At 46.3% G+C, this 16,632-nt stretch overlaps 5 protein-coding genes and 1 long non-coding RNA gene across 6 annotated transcripts; 1 reads left to right on the top strand and 5 right to left on the bottom strand.

Moving 5' to 3' along the window:
- The first annotated feature begins 1,960 nt into the window (after window positions 1-1,960).
- Window positions 1,961-2,653, top strand: LOC124070572 (histone H2A type 2-B-like). The gene has a single exon (XM_046410576.1). It carries the CDS (start codon window positions 2,130-2,132, stop codon window positions 2,514-2,516), a length of 387 nt encoding a protein of 128 aa, XP_046266532.1. The 5' UTR covers window positions 1,961-2,129; the 3' UTR covers window positions 2,517-2,653.
- Window positions 2,654-3,217: 564 nt separating this feature from the next.
- LOC124070570 (histone H3) lies at window positions 3,218-3,749 on the bottom strand. The gene has a single exon (XM_046410575.1). It carries the CDS (start codon window positions 3,687-3,689, stop codon window positions 3,279-3,281), a length of 411 nt encoding a protein of 136 aa, XP_046266531.1. The 5' UTR covers window positions 3,690-3,749; the 3' UTR covers window positions 3,218-3,278.
- Window positions 3,750-4,517: 768 nt separating this feature from the next.
- On the bottom strand, window positions 4,518-5,225 carry LOC124070568 (histone H1-like). Its single transcript, XM_046410573.1, has one exon. The coding sequence runs from the start codon at window positions 5,178-5,180 to the stop codon at window positions 4,584-4,586; it is 597 nt and encodes a 198-aa protein (XP_046266529.1). The 5' UTR covers window positions 5,181-5,225; the 3' UTR covers window positions 4,518-4,583.
- A 2,463-nt stretch (window positions 5,226-7,688) lies between these two features.
- LOC124070574 (histone H2B type 1-F/J/L-like) lies at window positions 7,689-8,121 on the bottom strand. Its single transcript, XM_046410579.1, has one exon. The coding sequence runs from the start codon at window positions 8,104-8,106 to the stop codon at window positions 7,735-7,737; it is 372 nt and encodes a 123-aa protein (XP_046266535.1). The 5' UTR covers window positions 8,107-8,121; the 3' UTR covers window positions 7,689-7,734.
- A 2,856-nt stretch (window positions 8,122-10,977) lies between these two features.
- LOC124070579 lies at window positions 10,978-12,579 on the bottom strand. The gene is made up of 3 exons (XR_006845205.1): window positions 12,476-12,579; window positions 11,825-12,333; window positions 10,978-11,716 (listed from the first exon to the last, which is right to left on the bottom strand). It is a non-coding gene; the product is annotated as an uncharacterized LOC124070579 (long non-coding RNA).
- Window positions 12,580-16,126: 3,547 nt separating this feature from the next.
- On the bottom strand, window positions 16,127-16,530 carry LOC124070575 (histone H4). The gene has a single exon (XM_046410581.1). The coding sequence runs from the start codon at window positions 16,489-16,491 to the stop codon at window positions 16,180-16,182; it is 312 nt and encodes a 103-aa protein (XP_046266537.1). The 5' UTR covers window positions 16,492-16,530; the 3' UTR covers window positions 16,127-16,179.
- Window positions 16,531-16,632: the final 102 nt, after the last annotated feature.

The raw sequence follows: 16,632 nt of genomic DNA, 5'->3' as shown, positions 1-16,632 counted from the left end.
TTCGTCTGATTTGTCTTTCATCCTCTCGGTGGCTCTGACTCTTCGCCTCTCAGAGTTTAGCCTCCATCTCGAAGTTTTTGTCCTTAATGTTGTAAACATTAAAAGAAAAACAAACAATAAAAAAACAGGTTATTCTCGGCTGTTACCGTGTAAACAACTGGTTCCTTGTTCAGTCACGTGATCACATGACATGTTGTTGTCTTTCTGCAGCTTTAAGCACTCAGCCTTCAGCCTTCCCCGGCTCACCATACCAGGTACCCAGCATGCACTGCAGCAGCCTCAGCAACGCTCAGCCGCCTGCAGACATCTTTCATGAGCTGCTGCGGATCCACACATAAAAAACAACATTAATCTGTAGAACAAATCAGATCTGATTTAGTGTTGAATCTGTCCAAGCTGTCTGTACTTTGTCTCCGTGACTGCTGTCCATGTGTGTTTACTGATTTCACTTTGTATATTTTGTTAAAGAATGATAACAGTGGCGATCAGTATAAATTAACCTTTTCAACGGTTGTCACATGACATTGGTGTTACTACGACAACCACGTCTGTCTTTCCTACAGACCTTCCCTCAGACATGTGGAGGAAACCACTCCTATTTCCAGGGACCCCAAGGGTCCTCAGGAGGCTACATGGCTCAGCCTGGGTACCAGGGCTACCACAGCGGGCCCCCCGGTACCGCCCAGCCATACGGAGAGCCGCCAAAACACACGGGTGGGTCATAGTCTACACTCACGGTCATGTTTCCATCACTTTTGAGGACATTACATGGCCTAGCGTTCATTACTTGGACACTTAACACAAGCACCAACCTTAAGCTGAGTCCTCACAACGTGAGTAATTCATCCCCCCACACAGGAAGTAAGCTCAGCTGACTGTATTCACTTCATCTGATATCTGCGGAGATTTCAGGTCACATGACCTCTTCATGAATGTATGTGAGACATACAAAGCAGACAGTTTTAACCAATCAGGACTGAGACATTTTACAAGGAACAGCAACAGGAAGTTAACTGTGTGCCATGTGAGGAAGCTGTTCTGGACTCATACACACCTCAGACATCTGATCACAGGTTGACGTTAGGCTTTGGCCTCTCTCTCTCTCTCTCTCCGTCAGTGTACGTGGTCGAGCAGAATCGTGGTGGCGGTGATGGCGGTGGCGGAGGGGAAGACTCGTGTCTGGCAGCATGCTCGGCTGCTCTGTGCTGCTGCTGCCTCTGGAACATGTTGACCGATCACCTCTGCTGACCTCTGACCTTTATCACCACTGGGTTCCTTCTTTCCCATCATGCATTGGGGGCAGATGTGATGACATCAACTGATTCAATAATATAAGTCAAAATGAAGAAACATGTTTTAATTTACAATAAAAATACTTTTTATTACCAATCTATCTATTATCAGACTAAAGGAGTTGTGATGCTCTGGTGTCTCTTTTACCTTGATTACACTGTGGTCTGAACGCAGGTGAACAGCCTTGACATGTTACCCTGTTCACACCTGTTCCCAAGGTGCTCAACTGACCACTCGTGCTCAGATTTCAACCTTACGTTTCACATGACCCGACCAAGTTGTATGCTGAATGCACATACAACCAACATGTGCTGATGATGTGTTTTCCTGTTATGTTCTTGTTGGGGACACAGTTTTTCACTGTGATGTGACAATATAAATCACCATAATTAACACGGGACATTTTTGAATTGCATTTCAATCTAATCATGTGTTATTCAAGTTCTGTGTCATTAATTTAATTTCCTTTAACCACTGGCATTCTACTCACTCAAACTGTACTCTGATTCAGAGCACAAAACGTCACGACGCCTTACTTCAGTACTAATGCCACATGGGGAAATTTTTAACTACAAGCAGAAGTGAGTAAATGACAGTAAAATGTTCCTGGTGGAAAATATTAACAACGCATTACTTTGAAGTGGCGCGTTTTATTTTGAAAATCGCAGACAACGGAAGAAAAACGATAACTGAAAGCAGTTATTTTGTGATTGGTCGACCGTGGCTACGCTCAGTCTACCCAATGAACGCGCAGACGGGTTTCTATATAAACACGGGTTCACACCACCGGCTTGTTGTTTTAGCCGACAAAGTTGACTATCAAAACAAACACCAACATGTCTGGACGCGGAAAGGGAGCCGGAAAGGCAAGAGCCAAGGCGAAGAGTCGTTCATCCCGTGCTGGGCTGCAGTTCCCGGTCGGTCGTGTCCACAGGCTCCTGAGGAAAGGTATCTATGCGGAGCGTGTGGGTGCCGGCGCCCCCGTCTACCTGGCGGCTGTGCTGGAGTATCTGACCGCTGAGATCCTGGAGCTGGCAGGAAACGCCGCCCGCGACAACAAGAAGACCAGGATCATCCCCCGTCACCTGCAGCTGGCCGTCCGCAACGACGAGGAGCTCAACAAGCTGCTGGGCGGAGTGACCATCGCTCAGGGCGGCGTGTTGCCCAACATCCAGGCCGTCCTGCTGCCCAAGAAGACCGACAAGCCCGGCAAGACCAAGTAGAAACCCGGAAATGAAACTTCATCAAAACAAAGGCTCTTTTAAGAGCCACACACTTCCTGTCTGAAGAGTAACAATCCTCACCTGTTGCGTGTCACTGTACTGCTTTTTATCTGCTGAAATAAACATGTTGATGGGACTCTGCACATTAACTTACCGCACATGTCAGTTCTGTCTGTACATCCACCGACACGCTCTCACAGACATTAAGCTGTGAAATGTGTGGTTTGTTAAACTCATTTGACTCCTATTTGCCCAGTTCTTCAGAGCTCAGGCTCGTGCTCCCGCTGTACGCGGTACGACCGGTATGGTGTGAGGACCGTGAGCAGCCAAATGTTAAGATCCGCTCCCCTCGTTAATAAATTAATCAACGGTCCGCGGGGTCATTAAGAAGGCCAGCCGTGTTTCCGTCCCACCCGCACAGTGTGATCAGCTGCAGGAGCTCGTTCAGTCAGACTCTGACTGCCACGATGAACCACAGGACACGACTCGTGCCATGGAACGAGCTCTGCACTGTAAAGGAAACACACACGCACACGTATGAATGTACAGATATGTAAACACCTGTTTTGTTTTGTTTGTTTGTTTGTTTGTTTGCAGTGTCTGTATACGCCAGTGTCGTTTCCTCGGGATAAGGAAAGCTGTGAGTGTGATCACTCTGGTGTAACCACACGAGAGGAAGCGGCTCTTCAGTGAGCGGTGAGGTGGCTCTGAAAAGAGCCGTTTGTGTCGTAGTCTCGTTGGTCGGACGGGTTTCGGGTCGGCTTAAGCCCTCTCTCCGCGGATACGGCGGGCCAGCTGGATGTCTTTGGGCATGATGGTGACCCTCTTGGCGTGGATGGCGCACAGGTTGGTGTCCTCGAACAGGCCGACCAGGTAGGCCTCGCTGGCCTCCTGCAGAGCCATGACGGCGGAGCTCTGGAAGCGCAGGTCGGTCTTGAAGTCCTGAGCGATCTCCCTGACCAGGCGCTGGAAGGGCAGCTTGCGGATGAGCAGCTCGGTGGACTTCTGGTAGCGGCGGATCTCCCTCAGAGCCACAGTGCCGGGCCTGTAGCGGTGAGGCTTCTTCACTCCGCCGGTGGCCGGGGCGCTCTTACGGGCGGCCTTGGTGGCCAGCTGCTTCCGGGGGGCTTTGCCTCCGGTGGACTTACGGGCTGTCTGCTTGGTTCTTGCCATTGTGAGCTTTCAGTCTTCTCTGACTTTGCAGAACAAGATCGAATGTGTTGTGTCTGCGAACAGCGGCTTTATGAAGGAGCTGCCGGCAGCGCTGATTGGTCCAGACGGAGCTGCGCGCGCATTCAAACTAACCAATAAACTAACCATTCAAACTATCCAACTAACCAATAACCACGAGGCTCCAGCGACCGTTTAACCATCAGTGAAGGCAGGCAGGCAGGAGCAGACTGTGTCAGAGCAACTCGAATAAGGTGTTAAATAAATAAGAAAGTCCTGCGTTTACATTTTAAAGTATAAAAGTAATCAAGAGTACCGATAGTAAATGTACTCCAGTATGTGTTTCAGGATAATACATGTTACTGGGTAATTGCGGTGATTGATTATAAAACTAAATCCGCAGAATTATAAGTCATATTTAGTGAAGTACAATAACTGCATGTGGTTTGTGGTGGAGCAGAAACACAGTAGATAATGAGTACAACCCTGAGTGATGAAGACATTGATTACTGATGAAATGACATCGATAAGTGACTTCTGAAAGGCAGTCGTAGCCGGTGGAATAATATTTTACATCTACAATCCCCTTAGTAGTCAGAGTTTTGGTCAGGATGTTCGCCGACACGTCAGAGTGACGTGAGGTGAAACGCGGGGACGAGACGGGAGCTCCAGCACGTGTGTGTCCACGCTGAGGCTGACTGAGAGACGTGCACCCCGCGGTGCTTCATGTGTCTGTTGGCCGTGTGACACTCAGCCACTGCGGTCTGCTTCATGTGAAATATGAACGTGATTAATGACAACGGACGCACGCACGTGCAGGTCCTGCTCTCTTAGGGAGGCGGTGGTGGCTCTTAAAAGAGCCTTTGGTGCTTGGAGTGCGGGTCCGGGACTGTGGCTTTACTTCTTGGCCTTCTTGGCTGCAGGTTTCTTCGCAGCGAGCTTCTTCACAGGCTTGGCCTTCTTCGGGGTGCTCTTCTTCACGGACTTCTTCGCTGGTGACTTCGCAGCTTTGGCGGCCTTCTTCGGGGAAGCCTTGGTCGCTGCTTTCTTGGCTGACTTTTTGGCAGCCGGTTTCTTGGCAGCGGTCTTCTTGGCAGCAGGCTTCTTGGCCGGGCTCTTCTTGGCAACGGGCTTCTTGACTTTCGGAGGCGCTCTCTTCACCGGCTTGGACTTCTTTACAGTCTCCTTCTTAGCCAGTCTGAAAGAGCCGGAAGCCCCGGTCCCTTTCGTCTGGGTCAGGGTCCCATTGCTGACCAGCCTGTTCATGGTGATGTTGACGCGTTTGTTGGCTTTGGCCAAATCAACGCCCTTGGTTCCCAGAGCCTTCTTGATGGCCGCCATGGACATCCCTTTGCGCTCCTTGGAGTCCGTCAGGATGCCGACGATGAGCTTGGGCAGAGGCAGGCCATCCTTCTTCCTCGGGGCCGCCGCCGCCGCGCTCTTCTTCTTGGAAACTTTAGCCGTTGCAGGTGCTGCTGGAGCTTCTTCCGCCATGTTCGAGCGTTTGTGTCGATGTGACTGAACAGATGAGCGGGAGGCGGGAATTTATGAGGCGCATGAGAACCGTGGAGAGAGAAGTCAGCCCGCCGCTCCGCCGCCGCGCTCACAGGACGACACACTTGTGTTTTCTCACACACGTTTAGCGGGTAAAATCCACGCCAAACGACCGTTTCACGCCACAGTTGTTTCTGTAGCAGCGACCTCACGTCCGTCACTTCAGGCTGAGCTCACGTTTGACGCCGGGGACTCGTTCGTTTTATCCCAGTGGGCTTCAAACCGCTCGGACACACGGTGACTTTGTGCAGTCCGCGGCGGGTTTTCTCCACATTTCGGCTCTAAAAATGGCCAAAAGTGTTTCGCAGGGAGCGCAGCGTCCGTGTGGCAGCGAGCTGAGATGTGTGAGGATGGAGGCCGACTGAAATCACCGCGCTTCTGTGATTTATTTGGTTTTACTCGGAAAAGTTTTCGGTGGAGGTAAACACACGGAGCTGCCGGTGACTCAGACGGTCGGACGGACTCCTGTCACAGATGGATCCGCAGGATGTCTGACAGATTCAACATCACCTGGCTTTAAAACACCATTTCACAGTCGATAGGCCTCAGCTTGAACCGTTTTTAAATCTGACGTGAGGCCGAGGAGACCCTCAGGTGCCGACTGTAAGAACTGTCCGGTTTTATCTGTCAGCCGACAGCAAGATTTTCTGTGAAATGTCTCCCCGATTATTACATTTATTCGTTTTTATTTCAGGTCATTAAAACACGTTTCATTACAGGATAAGCACTTCTGTTGACCCACTAAAGTCAGTGACTGTGCAGAGCAGCTTGGCTGAAGGAGGCCGGAAGTGCTCACACGCTGATAGACTGATGACTTTATTCACCCCGAGGGGAAATCAGGTTGTCATAGCAGCCCGGTGTGTTTGAATACGATAAAACACACAATAACATGAAATACTGAAGTAGGAAAATAGAATAAAAATACACTTAAAGGACACTTGTGTGAAAATAAATAATAACTGTAATAATAACAGTATATAAAGGTAGCAGCAATAGTATATTTGATCATAATATACATATATATATATATATATATATATATATATATGTGTGTATATAGCATGTGCAGGTGTGTAAACATACATATCTGCAATATGTAATATGTACACATGAATAGACATATGTATATGTACACACAAGATATGATATATATATGGGATGTATAGTATAGTATAGATAAAGATATAATATATGCAAGACCAAACAACATATGGGATGCATATGTGATGGGATTCGGAGTGCAGAAGGTGACAGGTACATTTAGTCCAGGTGTGTAATCGTGGCTCTGACAGGTAGATGAGCTGTAAATGAGTTGATGAGTGTTTTGCTGCTTATGTTTACAAATAAATAAGAGTAAATAAAAATAACTTCTACACTGATGCTCAGTGGTCAGCAGGTCAAGTGCCTGCTTTTAAATATCAAAAAACTCCACCTGACTTCACTAAAGAAACAAAAAGGACTTCCGTACCAAGTAAACTATACTATTAAGTATGTTAAAAATACAAAACCTGACGTTTGAACTTGAATAACCGTACTGCCTGCATAAAGACATCTTTCCACATGTTTTTGAACAGGTTAACTGTTGTGTTCATTCTGTTGAACACCAGCTGACTGACATGCTGCCCTGCACCTCAGTAATTGATTTTAGTAATTGATTTTAGTAATTGATTTCTGCTCATGTCATGATCCACCTGCTGTTCATTTGCACTGTTTACCTCACCCACTTGCACTATACTCCACCCTGCACTGCCTCACTTTTGGACTACCTCCAGAAACATTTATTTTACTTATTTTATTTTGTTTTATTCTTCTATTATATGTTACGTTCTATGTATGCACCAATCACCAAGACAAATTCCTAGTAATGTGAAACCTCTTCCCTTACAATGGCAATAAAGTCTTTCTGATTTCTGATTAAAATGTCTAACCTCAGTAAACAGGAAGGACAGCACAGCTTACAGTGAGATAATGTAGTTCTGTGATGTCAGTGTTGTCCTGCAGGGTGAGCACACATATAATATATATGTAAGGATGTACACATAATGCATTCAAAACAACATGATAAAATAAAAATATATATACACACATCCCTGTGAACAAACGACTTAGAGGCTTCGCTGCTGAACAAAACACACTTAACGGTTTTATTACAAAGTAATAATGTTGTCTTTTTGGTAAAACACCGAGCAGAGAAACCATTCAGTCGTTTGATCTGATCCACACACACACACACACTGTTTTGTGGGAGTCTGGGGCTTCACCTGTCAGTTAACGCGTCCTTTACGTGCTGCTCTTCACTGACGCGGCTGTTGGCTAATGAGGCTTACTGGGGTCTCAAGTGTCCCGCAGACTTCCGGAACTGCTTAACGAGCACCACATAAAGAATAAGAACTTTGTTTACACTGAACACACGAGGTAACGAGGGACAAAGCTCTTCAGGGTCAGTGGGTGGTCCTGAAAAGGACCTTTGGGACTTGTGGGGACTGTCAGCACTTTACTTGGAGCTGGTGTACTTGGTGACGGCCTTGGTGCCCTCGGACACGGCGTGCTTGGCCAGCTCCCCGGGCAGCAGCAGGCGGACGGCGGTCTGGATCTCCCTGGAGGTGATGGTGGATCTCTTGTTGTAGTGAGCCAGACGGGAGGCCTCGCTGGCGATGCGTTCAAAGATGTCGTTCACGAAGGAGTTCATGATGCTCATGGCCTTGGAGGAGATGCCGGTGTCGGGGTGGACCTGTTTCAGGACCTTGTACACGTAGATGGCGTAGCTCTCCTTCCTGGGCCTCCTCTTCTTCCTGCCGGTCTTGGCGGCTTTGGACACAGCTTTCTTTGAGCCCTTCTTGGGGGCCTTTCCGGGTTCAGCGGGCATTTTCGTTCTATTGAGAACTCACCTAACAATACCGGTCCCGTCCAAAGGACGCCTCTTCTATATGTGCCTCATGCAAATCCGAGTGTGCTGTTGCTCACAGAGCATTGGCTGGTTTTCTGGCTAAGGCGGGCGAGCATGCGCGGTAGAGAGCAGCCGCTGGAAAGTTGAACGTGCGGTGCGACAGAAAGAGGGCCAATGCAGGCTTCCCTCCCTGAGGTGCTGCTGTCATCCATCATCAGTGGCCACTTCTCTTTAGCACCACCTCTTTTACTTAACGCATCACGTCACTGGGGGCTGAAAGAGTGACGTTTGGTTTTAAGGACTTTATAAACACAACTCTGAACATTATGTCCCATTTCTGACTCCACTTTAGTTTACTATAAACTCTTTGATCAGTTCTATTACTGTGACTGCAGTGGACAGTGTAATCAAATATAAATTAATGTGTAGTCATTAGATTAGATTAGATTCAACTTTATTGTCATTACACATGTACAAGTACAATGCAACAAAACGCAGTTTGGCATCTAACCAGAAGTGCAATAAGCAGTAAGTGCCAGGTGTACAATAATACAGTATGTACAGGGTGTGTACAGGTGTCTATGCTACAGGTATATTATAAACATGATATACAGATTGTTGTCATAATATACAGGGTTTCTAAGTACTATGAACATCCTATACAGATGGATATGTGCTTTAATGTGCATCCAGTGTAGGCGGAAACTGTAACACAATTTACAGATGATATTTACAGATGTTAAATTAACTATAAATCACTAGTGCAATGGACAGTATGGTGTGTACAGCGATAGGCAGTAGGCTAACTATATTAGCAGTGAGGTAGAGGAACTAGTGCAACACTCAGTACGTAGTACTCAGTTAGGACAGGGTGGTGTAGTGGAGTGTGGTGTAGGGTGAGGGTGTTAGTGGGGGGCTGAGTTCAGTCAGGAGACAGCCCTGGGGAAGAAGCTGTTCCTCAGCCTGCTGGTCCTGGCCTTGAGGCTCCTGAAGCGCCTGCCAGACGGCAAGAGTGCAAACAGACCACGAGCAGGGTGGGAGGAGTCCTTGAGGATGCTGCGAGCTCGACGCAGACAGTGTTTCCTCTGGATGTCTTCAAGGGCTGGAAGTGGAGTCCCTGTGATGCGCTGGGCGGTTTTCACCACTCGCTGTAGCGCCTTGCGGTCTGCAGCCGAGCAGTTCCCATACCATACTGTGACACAGCTGGTCAGGATGCTTTCAATTGCACAGCGGTAAAAGTTCACCAGGATGGCTGAAGACAGATGGTGTTTCTTCAGTGTCCTCAGGAAAAAGAGGCGCTGGTGAGCCTTCTTCACAAGGCTGGAGGTGTTGGTGGTCCAGGTCAGGTCCTCTGAGATTATTGATACTTAGTAGTATTAATTAGTATTCTTTTACGTACCATCAGGCTTGTAATTCACGTGTCATTCGTAAAACTTCATATATCGATTCATCGTTACCAGTCTTGATCAGTATGATTGATTCATTTATCTAATCGATTCAGCAATGTTTATTACACTAATGTTCCTCATAAGCCTCTCACCTTTAGTGTATTTGAAACACGCTGATGTTGTTTAGCATGGTAATACGTAAACTTTGGGGACTTCTGGGGTCCGTTTCATGAAGCGGGTTCAACAAACTCTGAGTATGAATGTTAACTCTGTTAACCCTGAGATGAAAAACTCTGAGTTTCCTGTTTCAACAAGGCGGATTCGCATTAGTTTTGTCGACTCTGAGTATGTCGACTCTGAGTATGTTGACTCTGAGTATGTTGACTCAAGCTCGTGCACCGCGACCATAAAGAAGCCCTCATCAATGGAGTCCCGATTCCCTGATTCACCACGGAGGCCGGAGGGGAAAGAAAGCGCTCAGCATATTTTTCACCGCTGGAGCTGGAAATCTTGATGGAGGCGTACGGTGAATATGAGCGTATATTCAGGGAAAACGATCACTGCTCGAGTCAATGCGTAAGTTTTGTTTCTAATCACTCATAAAATATTGCATGTAGAAAATGGTATTGACCCTCTGTTCATGTAGGTGCAACCCAGGAGGTGAAAAACGTGTGAAATATAAAAATATAATTCAGTCAGGTGAGGCGGAAACATAACATGTCTGGTTGTATCTCACTTTGGTAACGTTTGACATGTCAGACTATTTAAATGTATTTAAATGATTTAATACTCTACAACTCTTTCATCCCCACATGATGTTTCCACACATTCTGTTCTGTGTAAAGTTTCATTAATTAATGTGGTGAAGTTAACATCTGACTCCTGCCTGGCCAACAGAAAGAGGGCAGAGGCCCCTAAAACGGGTGGAGGACCTGCACCACCACCTCCAACAGAGGCAGAGGAGATGGCCCTGAGCCAAACTACTGGAAGGCCAGTGGCTGAGGGAATCCCAGGGGGCAGCTCATCTGAGCCAGTCACCCCCCAGGACACAAGTGTCTTCATAACATGTAAGAAGTCCACACCTCTACAACGTTTTTTATGAAGCCTCTTTTAGAGACAGGATGTTTGTTCTTGAATCCAGTAGACTCTGAGGGACGTCTCCACCTGTTGGAGCCTCATGTAGCCCAACTCCAGCCTGTTGTATGTACCTCAACACACCAAAACTCATAACCAGTAGTGGTACAAAGTTCACAGAATAAAACGCTTGTCTTCAAAGGACAATGAAGATGAAGACACTGTGTCTGCTGTCACAGAAAGGCCTACAGAGGCATCATATTAGATCAGCTTTACATGCACGTGACATTCTTGTATGGATTTATATTGACATATTATCCTTTTTTAACAGAGCGTAACTGGACAGCATGAAGAGGGTCCATCAAACTCTGCAGCACCAGAACACAGTGAGAGTTTCAGTAAACAACACAGTTGAATTCTGTACAATTGTACATGTAGAACAATATGACTTAATGTCATTCTTATGGATTTCCAGTTACCAGTTAAACAGAATCCATCTCCTTAAACTGACTGAAAGAACAGATCAGGAAATGGTGCACTTGGACCACCAGATCCACAAGGCAGACCTGGAAATCGAGATACTTAAATACAAGTTAGAGGTGGGTGTGCAGTCACAGGTAAATTTAATTTGTCATTGGAACAAGATAAGATTAGATGAACTTTATTTATTGATCCCGCAGTGGGGAAATTCTCTTCTTGTGGCAGCTCACAAGAAGAGAAAAAGAGTGCAAAAACCAAAAAGTGTGCAAAAACAGTAACAGAAAATATAAAGGTAAAATAAATTAACATTTTACAAAGCAATATGAAAACCACCCTGGTTTTCTGGGAGGAGGATGGGGTCCTCCTCGTGGTCTTGTGTTTGTAGGGCAGAGTGTTGCTCTCCTCTAATAATTGCAATATTATGGAGAACAACACAAGCCACAATTATGTCACAGGCTCCCTCAGGAGTTACTGAGATGACGTAAGACCTGGGAACAGGCTTTCAGCAGGCCTACAGTCATCTCTAGCCTGGCTCTGGTCCAGCAGTGTGCCACATTGAAGTGCTGCTGGGGGCCTGGTTGAGGGTCTTATGAGTCTGGGTTGGCAGGGGTAACTCCTGTCACCCAGAAGGAAGCCTTCAATGTCTCCTGCAAGTGAAGTCACATTTATTTAGTACAGATGTTATTCACAGACTAACTAGACAAAGATCTTCACAGTGACAAACAGCCACCAGTGCAGTGTTTCAGACCACTTACCACAGTCCAGTCTGCGGCTCAGAGTAGACCCTCGATATATGCAGGAGTCCTGCTCAGACCCAGGCCACTTGGCTTCCACATGTGTGATGATGTGAGCTGCATCACAAATGATCTAACAGTACAGAAAATGAGACGGGTTAGTTGGGATGTTTGTGCTCTGACATTTAAAGAGAGCAGGAAACGGTTCAGGCTTATGTTCCGTAAAGGGGAGGAGTCAGAGACAAACTCGAGGTTTCTGGAGTAAAACCCGCTCCCGACCAGGTTATGTTCACAGACTAAGTTACCGCGGTAACAGACTCTGAGTGTGAGTTACCTCGCTTTATGAAACGGGCTTAACTTACTCCTTAACTTCCCCCGATCTCGGGGTTAACTTACCTTCCTTATTGAAAGGGTTAACTCAGGGTGTCGCTGGTTTCAGGCTCAACATGCGCAGGGTTTCCACATAACCTGCTTCATGAAACGGGCCCCTGGTCTCCGCTGACTCGTGACTTTGTAATGACGTCATAAACCTGGGTACAGAATACACAACGGAAGAAACGCGTTAAGCTAACTCAAACAGTAGCAAATGACAATAATAATAATAATAATAATAATAATAATGTGCATCACACTTAACAAAACATATTCTCCAAACTGTATGCAACAACTTACCTTTCAGCTGAAGCTGTTTTCTTCATGTTGTTCACTTTTAAACTTGGTTACCGCTTCTCGTTTTACTTGTTGTTGCCGCCTTTTCCGTTTGCGCTTTTGTAGTTTAGTAGTAGTAGTTTTTGTTTTTGTACTTTAGTCCGTGCGCATTCAGAATAAAAGCATGAATCCAGGTGAACAGTTTACAGAAATGAAAGCAACAGCAACAAGCCCAAGGCGGCCAGGAAACGTACAGAGAACTCCATGACGTTGAGCATGATCTTCCACTGTTTTGCAGAGTTTGCAGCTTTCTTTGCAAGACGAGCAGACAGGTCTTTGATGTGAGCTTGTAAGCAGCGAACGATCTCTGCTTCCACCGCCGGATCCTCCAATAACATCAGAGTCTCCAGCATTCGCTTACCGCAGAACTTCTTCTGCAGCTCTTTCACCACGGCCTTGCACAGTTTCTTGGTGCTCTTGATGTCCGGGCAGAAGCCTTCAGTGATGGCGAGTCCCTCCATCGTCTGGTTCACCATTCTCTTGATGTGGGGGACCCACCTCCCCTGGTTGCGTGGTTGGTTCGTGACAGCGTTGCACTTGTCCAACACTCTCACCGTCAGCACAGTGACAAACATCTGGAGCTGCTTCTGGTTTTGTGCTCCGGCTGCAGGTTCACATCCAGAGGCAGGAGTCTGAGGTTGGTCCATAGTGGCCCCAGAGTTGCTTTCCTTCTCTTGGACGGTCTCCGCTGTGTTGTCACCAGACATGACGCTTTTCTACACGCTCGATATGCTCTGCTCTAAACACTCAGTAGTCTGCAATGAGATCAAACCCCGAATGCATCAAACTGTCTGCAGCTGGTCAGCTTTATAGCTTCAACATTCCAGAATCCCAGTGTGACGTCACAAAGCAAGCGGAATGTTTTTGATGACTTTGATGTGTTCTAGAATCCCCCCCCCCCCCCCCCCCCCACACACACACACACACACACACCACCGCCATTATAATCCCCCCCCCCCCACACACACACACACACACACACCACCGCCGCTAATATATATATATATATATATATATATATATATATATATATATATATATATATATATATATATATGTATATATACATGTATATATACATATATATGTATATATATATATATGTATATATATACATATATATGTACCGTATTTTTCGGACTATAAGTCGCACTTTTTGTCATTGTTTGGCTGGTCCTGCGACTTATACTCTGGTGCGACTTATATATTAAAATATATACGGCAATTTCACACGTTCACACTGACAGCCCCGAGGGGGCGCTCTAGGCTGGTGTGCCAGTATCTGCTACGCCCATTACTCCTGTACCACCGAAAAATTAAAACTTATAAAGACAACTGAGAAAGACTGAACACAACTGCCCCAAAAAGAAAATCAGACCCTGCAGATTACAAGCAGCAAGTAGTGAAATATGCAGCCGAAAACGGTAATCGAGCAGCTGAGAGAAAGTTTGTAGTTAGCGAGAAACTTGTGAGGGACTCGCGAAAAGCGGAGGACACTCTGACTGCAATGAAGAAAACCAAAAAAGCTAATCGTGGGCTAAAAGCTAGATGACCACAGCTAGAGGAACAGGGTTTGGTAAACTTATGTTGTTTATGTTATAGTTATCTGAATATCTGTTATTGTGTTACATTAACATACCAGACACCCATTCAGCCCGTTGTTCTCTAACCTATTGTTATTACTATAATTTACCGTTCAAGATGAAATATCTGTTCTTGGTCTCTGATTTTATAAAATTTCCCCACAAAAATGCGACTTATAGTCCAGTGCGACTTATATATGTTTTTTTCTTCTTCATTATGCATTTTTTGGCTGGTGAGACTTACACTCCGGAGCGACGTATAGTCCGAAAAATACGGTAGATATATATATTATATATGTTTTATATATATATTATTTTATTCAGTTTATTAAATGTAACCCACTGATGTGATCTCAACAAATGAAGAACAACAAGCATCGCAACAATCCAACACTTTCACAATCAGTCAAGTCACTGAAGGTCAAAACAAGCTCACACTTAGTTTTACCCGTCGCAAAATGGGTAAAAATGTGGCGTAAAACACAACCCAGATGGAGGACTGAGGACGCCGAGACAGAAGGGACTGAAGGGAAATCCAATGGCCACTTAGTGAAGACATTTTATTTTGACAGAAGGGAGACAAGGAGGAGGAGGGGTGAGGTAGGCTGATGGTTGGGGTGGAGGCAGAGAGGATATGGTGGGGGGAGGTTAAAAGTGAGATAGAGAGGTGAGAGAGGGGAGGTGAGAGGGGAGGAAGAGGGGAAGGAGGAGAAGTCCAAAGCTCTCAGGGAACAAAGAGTCATTTATACAACCAGCAGCAACAGCTGAAAACATCTTTAAGCTGAGCCGGGCTGGCAGAGAGACTGGTTTGTGTGTCAGTGTGTGTGTGTCTTAGTTTTTTATTAATGTTTCATTTTAATTTATGCACAGTGTGGGCGGTTTTACACCTTTGAATCCATGAGGCCATTGAAGGTCATCGACACCAGAATGGTTCATCCTCCACGGAGCAAGAAGAACGCTTGTGTTGTGTTCAGGGGTGAGACTTTGACCTGATGGTGGCGCTAGAGAAAACTTCTAACAGGGCTCATGATAAAGTTTAGCCTGATGGTGATGCTAAAGCAAACGTCAGGTTGGAGTTTAACACCTGAAGTCTGTTTTCACCTGCTGGGGGGGATTTTGTGTCACCATGGAAACTGTCAAGCTGAGGACGCACCTTTTAAGTGGAGTCACGAACTGGAAACCTGAATATCCGTAGATTCGCTGAGTGACCATAAGAAGAATGTGTGAGCAGTTTATTCACACGTCTCAACACCCAACTGCAGGGCGTCTGTGAGCTTCTCTTCATCCACTCCTCCTCTGTGGGCTGCCGTTCGTAAAGCTGCTCAGGCTGAAAGGAACAGCAACATTTTGTCACATTTAGCTTCAAATCGTGTTTTAAAAAGTGGTGTGAAAATCATTTTTTAGCACGTTTAACACAATGTTTGTTAACTTTGAAAATGTATTAAATAATTAATGTGTCGCTTTTTGCGGGACTTATAACCTGTAGCCACTACAGTCAGTCACAGGGGGCGCACTTTGACTGATCCATCGGGTAACGTTACTTATCCAGGCGAATTCGACACATTTTCTATTAGTAAGAAGAAAGTCTGATGGGGACAGTCAGAATTTACATATTAGCCAAATATTTAGTTTCACCCAAAACATTTAGGTTTAGAATTAATTTCAAAGTTAACAAATATTGTGTTAAATGTGCTAAAAAAAATGACTTTCAAAAAGTCACACCACTTTTTAAGACACGATTTGAAGCTAAATGTGACTAAATGTTGCTGTTATTTTCAGCATGAGCAGCTTTACGAACGGCAGCCCACACTCCTCTTCGTCTCTCTCACTCACTCACTCACTCCTTTCCTTCCTTCCTTCCTTCCTTCCTTCCTTCCTCTCCCACCACTCGTCCAGGCCAGCTGTTGTTGTTGTTGTTGTTGTTGTTGTTGTTGTTGTTGTTTTGGGGGCTCTGAGTGGAAGGTCAGGACCTCCGCGGCCTTCAGATAAATGTGATCATTACATGTGGAGGATCAGCTCTTCAGGCTGTTTGTGTGGCTCTTAAAAGAGCCTTTGTGTTTCAGTGTCCGCGGGTCAGGGTCTGCTTTAACCGCCGAAGCCGTACAGAGTGCGGCCCTGCCTCTTCAGGGCGTAGACCACATCCATGGCGGTGACGGTCTTCCTCTTGGCGTGCTCGGTGTAGGTGACCGCATCCCGGATCACGTTCTCCAGGAACACCTTCAGCACACCGCGGGTCTCCTCGTAGATAAGACCGGAAATACGCTTCACACCACCACGACGAGCCAAGCGGCGGATGGCGGGCTTGGTGATTCCCTGGATGTTATCGCGGAGGACTTTGCGGTGACGCTTGGCGCCTCCTTTGCCGAGTCCTTTTCCTCCCTTTCCTCTTCCGCTCATTGTACTCAAGTTGCTTTCTGAGTCGAGTGTCTCGTTTGCCTCGCGACACTCTGGATTTAAACCTCACGTGCGGACGTAAGAGACGCCAGTGCTTCACTGGGTGGAGTCGAACGCCACCTCTCCACTGTGTTTTCCCGAAAA

This window comes from Scatophagus argus, chromosome 14 (genome assembly GCF_020382885.2).
Source record: "Scatophagus argus isolate fScaArg1 chromosome 14, fScaArg1.pri, whole genome shotgun sequence".
Classification (NCBI taxonomy): domain Eukaryota; kingdom Metazoa; phylum Chordata; class Actinopteri; family Scatophagidae; genus Scatophagus; species Scatophagus argus.
The sequence above is the reverse complement of the archived record's forward strand: the minus strand, read 5'-3'. Positions and strand labels throughout refer to the sequence as shown.

Excerpts from the sequence above, each read along its gene's own strand:
- LOC124070572 (XM_046410576.1), top strand. The coding sequence starts at position 2,130 with ATGTCTGGACGCGGAAAGGGAGCCGGAAAGGCAAGAGCCAAGGCGAAG.
- LOC124070570 (XM_046410575.1), bottom strand. The coding sequence starts at position 3,689 with ATGGCAAGAACCAAGCAGACAGCCCGTAAGTCCACCGGAGGCAAAGCC.
- LOC124070568 (XM_046410573.1), bottom strand. The coding sequence starts at position 5,180 with ATGGCGGAAGAAGCTCCAGCAGCACCTGCAACGGCTAAAGTTTCCAAG.
- LOC124070574 (XM_046410579.1), bottom strand. The coding sequence starts at position 8,106 with ATGCCCGCTGAACCCGGAAAGGCCCCCAAGAAGGGCTCAAAGAAAGCT.
- LOC124070575 (XM_046410581.1), bottom strand. The coding sequence starts at position 16,491 with ATGAGCGGAAGAGGAAAGGGAGGAAAAGGACTCGGCAAAGGAGGCGCC.